The 7,153-nt window shown below is 36.8% G+C and overlaps 1 protein-coding gene across 2 annotated transcripts; it reads right to left on the bottom strand.

The window, feature by feature from the left end:
* Positions 1-1,424: 1,424 nt before the first annotated feature.
* On the bottom strand, positions 1,425-5,930 carry LOC6623293 (lysosomal dipeptide transporter MFSD1). 2 transcript variants are annotated; one of them, XM_070208716.1, is made up of 5 exons: positions 5,373-5,930; positions 4,790-5,053; positions 3,029-3,065; positions 2,791-2,969; positions 1,425-2,727 (listed from the first exon to the last, which is right to left on the bottom strand). In XM_070208716.1, the coding sequence occupies exons 4-5, from the start codon at positions 2,855-2,857 to the stop codon at positions 2,426-2,428; spliced, it is 369 nt and encodes a 122-aa protein (XP_070064817.1). In that variant the 5' UTR covers positions 2,858-2,969; positions 3,029-3,065; positions 4,790-5,053; positions 5,373-5,930; the 3' UTR covers positions 1,425-2,425. The 2 variants fall into 2 exon arrangements, with proteins under 2 accessions (XP_070064817.1, XP_070064818.1); XM_070208717.1 differs by lacking the exon at positions 3,029-3,065.
* Positions 5,931-7,153: the final 1,223 nt, after the last annotated feature.

A 7,153-nucleotide genomic window follows, 5' to 3' on the forward strand; every position in this document is an offset into this window, starting at 1 on the left:
TAATTGACATTCAAGCAAAGTTAAAATCTGCTTAAAACCATTTATTGACCAAAAAACGCTTCGATTGTATCAACATTTTTTTTAATGTTTTTTTTTTCGGAATATCTCGGCCAAATAATGGCAGATTGTGGATAATATATCATTTTTGGCTCGATTGGCATAAAAAAAATGAAAATCTAAATAATGACGTGAGACGCCAACTTTGACATTTTTTTTTCGAATATCTCGGATAAATTTCGTCCTGACGAGTCCTGTGTCCAACACCTCGAACGGACAAGGACTATAATCTGGCTAAATCAATGTTGTTCTTATGGCTTGTGCGAAACGGGTATTCCCCTTTTTAAAGGACACTAAGTTGACCACCTTAAGGACGATTCTGATGTCCTTTAGACAACTTGTAATGCTTGTCCCGCTTACTTAGAATTTGTATTCAAAAGGACGAAAATCCTTAAAGGAGCTGAGGAAAAACGATTTTTTTCTATAGAGATAAAAGGCTGTAGATCGGCTGTATCCTTGCTGATCATGATGTCCATTTGCCTACCGTTAGTCCTCATCCTCCCAATTCAGAATATATAATAAAAAGGACGAAAGTCCTTCAGATAGCATAGATATGAGTACAATTCTTTCAAAAATTAACAAAGCCATAACTCGGCCTTATCCTTGCAGATCCTGACAAGTCCTGTGGCAAACAAAGCGTATGGACAAGGACCATAAACTGTCCAAAGGACAACCAAATCGTCCTTGCCGTTTCCAAGATATGGCCTATTTTCTAAAAAGGACATTTTTTAAATAGCCATAACTCGGCCAAATCCTGAAGGATATCGAAAGGATATATCGTTTTGGACTCGTGAGGAGCAGGACTATCGATTGGCATTCAAGGATTTCCAGGATTCGACAAAAAATTTCATCGAAATTTATCCTAGGGGGTAAGTCGCAAAATTGGCCAAAATCGAAAAATTCCGGGCTAACTTGGCCATTTGAAGGACTATCGGGATGTCCTTTGGCCAGTAGATAGTCCTAGCCTTCCCATTAGAGAATTTACAACCCAAAGGACGAAAGTCCTTCAGACAAAAATGTTTTAAGGACAATTTTGGTTGAAGAAAATAAGCCATAACTCAAGCATATCCTTGCGTATCCTGGCGAGTCATGTGTCAAAATAATTGTGCTGGCTAGGACTACCACCTGGCCAAATTTCATTAAGATCGTCCTTGTAGTTTTAGAGATATTCAAGGATTTGTGTTTTCGGGTAATTTCCATGCGCCCCGGGGCTGAAATTTTACAAGTCCAATTTCGAGTCATATGATTCTTAGATGACCCCATATTTTTTTGATTCAGATCGATGCAGGGGGTCTATAGGATCCTAACGCACCATGTCCATGTCCTGAAAATCTGCAAGGACATGCCCGAGTTATGGCCTATTTTCCACTTTTATATAGTTATCTATATTTTTAATTAAAATGTGTTTTTATCATTTCAGATTGCCAAATTAAGGATTAAAAGGATCTCTAAGGACCTCCACGACTGACAAAACTGATTTTTCCAGGATCGGACTTAAATAAAGCCAGATATAGTTATTTTATGTTTCAACAAGCTAAAATTATAATTTATTGTCGATTTGTATAATTTTTAGAAAAATAATTAAGAAAATTGGCATAAAAACAACAATTTTGTATATTTAAAACATAAATAAATCAATTATTTCAAATAAAACAAGAAATTCCCGTTTTTTGATTAAAATCCATTGCATACCCCCAGGGGCATCTGCTGGCAACCGCTGGCTGCCGAGATTTTTCTTAAAATTTCCGAAAAATACCAGGCGAACAGAAATGCCCAGAAGGTCGATGCACAATATTTTTGCGGCCGAAAAAAAAAATCATTGCATACCCTCACGGGGCGCCCTGGTCAGCGGCTTCGCCCCAAATTTGCCCTAAAATTCCACTCAGATACCAGGCGAACATAAATGCCCAGAAGGTCGATGAGTGGTTTGAATAAAAATTTTCATTGCATAGCATAAAGGGGCAAAAATGTAACTCAATTAAAATGAGTGCTGTTAAGTAGCATTTTCTGTTAAATGAGCACTGTAAGCCGGCTGTTAAACAACAGCTGCAGCTGAAGCTAATGAAAAAGGGCTCCTGAAAGAAAAAGCATACATATTTTTGGACCATTTCAATGCAAATTTTGCAGTGATCAGATCCTTTAGGTTCCAAAGGACTATATCGATGGTATGGTATAACCAAGGATATGCTAGTCAACTAGAAACCATCCAGGGAGCGGGACTGTTGCTGCGGGCGGCTGTAAAAGAAGAGCATACATATTTTTGGACCCCGTTTTGCGAGAACTTGGTCCTTTAGGTTCGCTAAGACTACATCCATGATATGGAATAACCAAGGATATATATTGGTCAACTAGGTACCATTATTATCGATCATTTGCTGATTAAATGTTGTCCATGTCCAATAAAACGTTCCTTGGCCTTAAGCCAGAGGGGCTGGGCGATGGCCAGCGATTCGGCGAGTATTATTAGCCAGAAGGTGTCGATAATGGCGCCGCTGGCAAAGATTAGCTGATCCACCAGCAGGATGAGCATATAGATAATCGTGCCCAGACGAATTCCGAGCAGAAAACGATTGATCAGAAAACACAGTACCACATTAGGCCCCGAGAAGATGGAATAGATAAGCGTAAACTGTTTCCTCCGATCTTGTCCATGAACGTCGGCAGACTTGGCTGTAAAATATAAAATGGAAAATATATTGGTTTTTGTATACGTCCGACTTTGGAGAGGCGTACCTTTAAGGATTCGCGAGTCTTTAAATTCCACACAAATTGGCAACAATTTTGTTATAACCATTGCCATTTTAGTCAAAATTTAAATACGATTTTATATAAAGTATATCCATTGCATGAAATAATCAAAGTCATCCGGGTACCAACGTTAGGGAATGTTTTCCTCCTCCCGGCAGATTTAGCTGCGAAATTCAAAATAGAAAATTAATAAGTATTTTGTAAACTTTTTGAAAAGACATACCTTTTAGGATTGGAGAGTCTTTGAAATCGACGAAAGTCTATAAAATGTTGGTTTGATCGACGCAGATAGAAAGCAAAGTTCCAATTTGGAAGAAAATTGAGTACGTTTTTTTAGAGTTAGAGTTTTATGTTAATTTCTGAACCGAAATAATTAAGCAACCACTTTGATGTCACCTCAGAAGGCGATTTTATAACATGCGAATTGATAATCCCGATGCGAACGATGTTAACTCAAGAATTCTGCCTTTTAACATTATCAAAGAGTTTCACTCAACTACCGGCGCACAGAAAACTGAGCAAGCAATCCACAAACTCGAGTGAGTTCACGCACAAGCAAGCATAAGTGGACATGAATTGCAAAAACACACACACACAAAGATATGAGAAAGAAGAGAGAATCAGCAAATGTATGCATACGTATGTATGTATGTACGTATGTTTATATGTGCGGCTGTGCATTATCTTCTCACACTCTCACGAATTTTTTACGAAGGGGAAAATATGATAAAATAAGCACTTAAACATTTGTGAAAGTCTATAAAATCGATGGACTTCTTTAATTTACGATTGCATTTTCGTCAAACCTTAGAATACAATTTTTTATGGCTTTTAATACTTCCGAGACGTACAAGTAAAAAGGTGTACACACATCACATGTGTATATAATTGATTGTAAATTATTAAAGAACCACTCGATGGACTTCTTTAGCTTTTGGTTTTACGAGTTTCTACGGCTATTAATACTTCCGACCCGATTGGAATTTACTTGATAATTTGCACTTGTAATTTTATTAAAACAGCTTTACACAGAAGCCTGTTGCGCGGACGCAAAGTGAACAAAAGTCGGCGCACAGAAACTCGAGCAAGCGGCGTTCAGAGCTAGATAACGCATAGGAAAGCACACACAAGCATGCATAGGTAGACATGAATTGCAAGAACACACACTCGCACATATGCAGAAGAAGAAGAAGAAGAGAGAGAATCGCCAAATGTGTACGTACAAATGTATGTATATATGATTGCTTGTGCATTATCTGCTCGCATTCTCACGAAATTTTTGCAAAGGAGACTAATTACAATAAAACAAGCACTTTAAAATTGAAAAGTCTATAAAATCGGTGGACTTCTTCGCATTTTGAATTCACTTTTGTTAAACTTTAGAATACGACTCTTTTTAATGGCTACTTAGACTTTTCACTCTTACAAGTCCAAATATGTACTTGCATATGTATGTATGTGTATATGATTGCTTGTGCATTTCCTTCTGATATTGCGAAATTACAATTAAATAATCACTTGAACATTCTTGAGTCCGAAATTAGCCAGACCATTAGACATACGGCTGGCCTTTACTTGAGAATTTTCACTTATAACTCTTTTAAAACAGATTTACTCGACTCGACTGCTGCCGTTTAACTAAAGCAGAATCATGCGGACAAAAGTCGGCGCACAGCAACTCGAGTAAGCGCCGATCAAAGGTAGATAACGACACATCCAAGCATAAGTAGATATCAATTGCGAGAGCACACACACAAGCATATGTCTGAAGAGCGAATTGCCAAATATGTACACACAGTTGTCTGTGTATATTTGCATTATCTTCTCATCTTCTTTTTCATAGTGCTCTCAGAAGTGAGCAAAAAATTAACATTTATGAAAGTCTATAAAATCGATGCACTTCTTTAAACTTTGATATTATAATTTTTTTAATGCATATTAATACTTCCGATCCGTAACGTACACCATGAGAATTTTTACTTACATTCACTCGACTGCTGCCGTTTAACTAAAACAGAATCATCTTGCGCGGACGCAGAGTAGATAAAAGTCGGCGCACAGCAACTGGAGTAAGCGGGAGTCTGCTCAAAGGTAGATAACGCACAAGCACACATAAATAGATATCAATTGCGCGAACATACACACAAACATATGTATGCAGCGAGAATCGTCAAATATGTGCATGCGTATGTGTATGCTTGTATTATTTTCTTATCTTCTTGTTCATCGCGCTCCCATGACTTTTTTGCTAGGTAAGGAGAAAATTACAATAAAATAAACACTTTAACATTCGATGGGCTTCTTCAGATTTTAATTTGACGGTTTTTTCGTTGGCTTTTATTACTTCCGCAATTAGAGATATGAATGGCATTTGCTTGAAAATTTGCACTTATAATTCTTTTAAAACAGCTTTACTCGACTGGTGCCGTTTAACTTAGACAAAATCACGCAAAGTGGACAAAAGTCGGCGCACAGCAACTCGAGTAAGCGACGTTCAAAGGTAAATAACGCACAGGCAATTATACACAAGCAAGCATAAGTAATTGTCAATTGCAAAAAACACTTACCCAAACATACATAACTATGCAGAGGGAATCGCCGAATATGCACGTGCGTATGTGTATTTGCGTGCTAGGGCCTTATCTACTAATGCATCGCATTCACAAAACAATAACGGGCTCAATAGATTAACGCGCGCGCAGCTAAACAACACCATGCCCTGTTGACTAATAGGGCCACACTGACTCAGACTAAAGTTGCGCAGATCCACAAAAGCGTCGCTCACAAAAAAAAAAAACACTCGAGCAAGCAGACGAGAACTTCGCTGCCAGCAGCTATTGATTGGACCAATCAGCGATCAGCAGCGAAAAAAGTCGTGAGCGCGTGAGCGCAAGACGAAAAATGTACAGCGAACACACACACGCACGGCTGACGGCTTATCTCAGGCTTTGGCTCATCTCTGCGTATGCACGTGTTTGTGTGCGTGTGTATGCTCTAGTTTACACTCGAGTTTTGATCGCCTGCTGATTTTCTGTGCGCCGGTCCGCTTGAGTCACTCACAAAATTAACACTCTGTTATATTTCTATTAGGAGCTGCTGACCCGGGGGATTCTGTAAGGGTGTTATTTAACAGGGGCTTTCTTAAGAATTCGATCAAACAAAATGGGACAATTTTACTCACTTTTTTTTTTAATATCTTGGCCAAATAATGTTCGATTTTAAAATGATATACCATTTTTGACTCGTACGAATCAGTATTATCAATTGGCATTAAAAAAATTAATATCTAAATTTTGAGCCAAATCAACTAAAAAAGCAAGGGGTTACGTCACTTTTTTTTGACTCAAAATCGGGGCTGGTTCGCAAATCAGAACTTTTATGATGATTTGTTTCTTGGGTAAATAAGAACTGATTTTGGAATGTTATAACCTTTTTTAAATTTGTACGGTTCCCTTTTATAAATTGGCTTTCAATTAAATGAAAAATAGAGGCGTTCGATTAAATTTTACGACCAGACACGATCCGGATGTAAAGTCAAACTATTTTCATGATTTCTTCGAATATCTCGGCCAAAATAATCTCCAAATATGGAATGATACACCATTTTGGACTTGTAAGGATTGGCCTTCAAAACAAAACACTATAAATTTTGATTAAATTTGAGAAAAAAGCAAGGGCTTACATCACGTTATTTCCAGAAATGGGTTCGTTTCAAATCCATGTCAGATTAGGCTGCAAAGTTCAAAATAAAAAATGAATTAGTATTTTGTAGGTTTTGATTGACATCAAAGTTTTTGACAAATAATAATTCGTGTTTACTCAGATCTTTTGACGAGATTCCATAAACCAAGTTTTGGGTATTCGGCTGGAAAATTCTTCCAGTTTTATAACTTATCTGCAAATCGATATTTATCGATAGTATGAAAGGACGAGGATACCAAGAGATAAAATGTATTTGGTATGTAGTAAGGTTAAGTAAAAGATATTTTCGTTTTAATAATTTATGTATAATTTCTTCTATATTTTCATATTTATAATACAACTTAGCTTTACTAGTTGGTTGGTTGTTTTGTTTGTTTGTTTGTTTGTTGGTTTTATTTTTACAGCATTATCCTTTTTACATATACTATATCGAAGTGTAGAAATCATGTTCATAATTATTTAACATACAAAAAAAGTTGGTTGCTTTTTGTTTTGTTTGTTTGTGTTGTTTTTTATGTATATATTTATATATTTAGTATGTTACACAATACTTATATATTTGGATTTACTAGGCATGTGTGCTTAGATTGTTCGTATATACTTATATAACACCTACCTGAACCGACAATTCTAGAATTGTTGTTAC

This window comes from Drosophila virilis, chromosome 3 (assembly GCF_030788295.1).
Source record: "Drosophila virilis strain 15010-1051.87 chromosome 3, Dvir_AGI_RSII-ME, whole genome shotgun sequence".
Classification (NCBI taxonomy): Eukaryota; Metazoa; Arthropoda; class Insecta; order Diptera; family Drosophilidae; genus Drosophila; species Drosophila virilis.

Bases quoted from the DNA above. Each gene is read 5' to 3' on its own strand.
- LOC6623293 (XM_070208717.1), bottom strand. From the start codon at position 2,857: ATGGCAATGGTTATAACAAAATTGTTGCCAATTTGTGTGGAATTTAAA. The intron at 2,728-2,790 runs GTACGCCTCTCC...TATATTTTACAG, and splicing joins AGACTCGCGAATCCTTAAAG to CCAAGTCTGCCGACGTTCAT.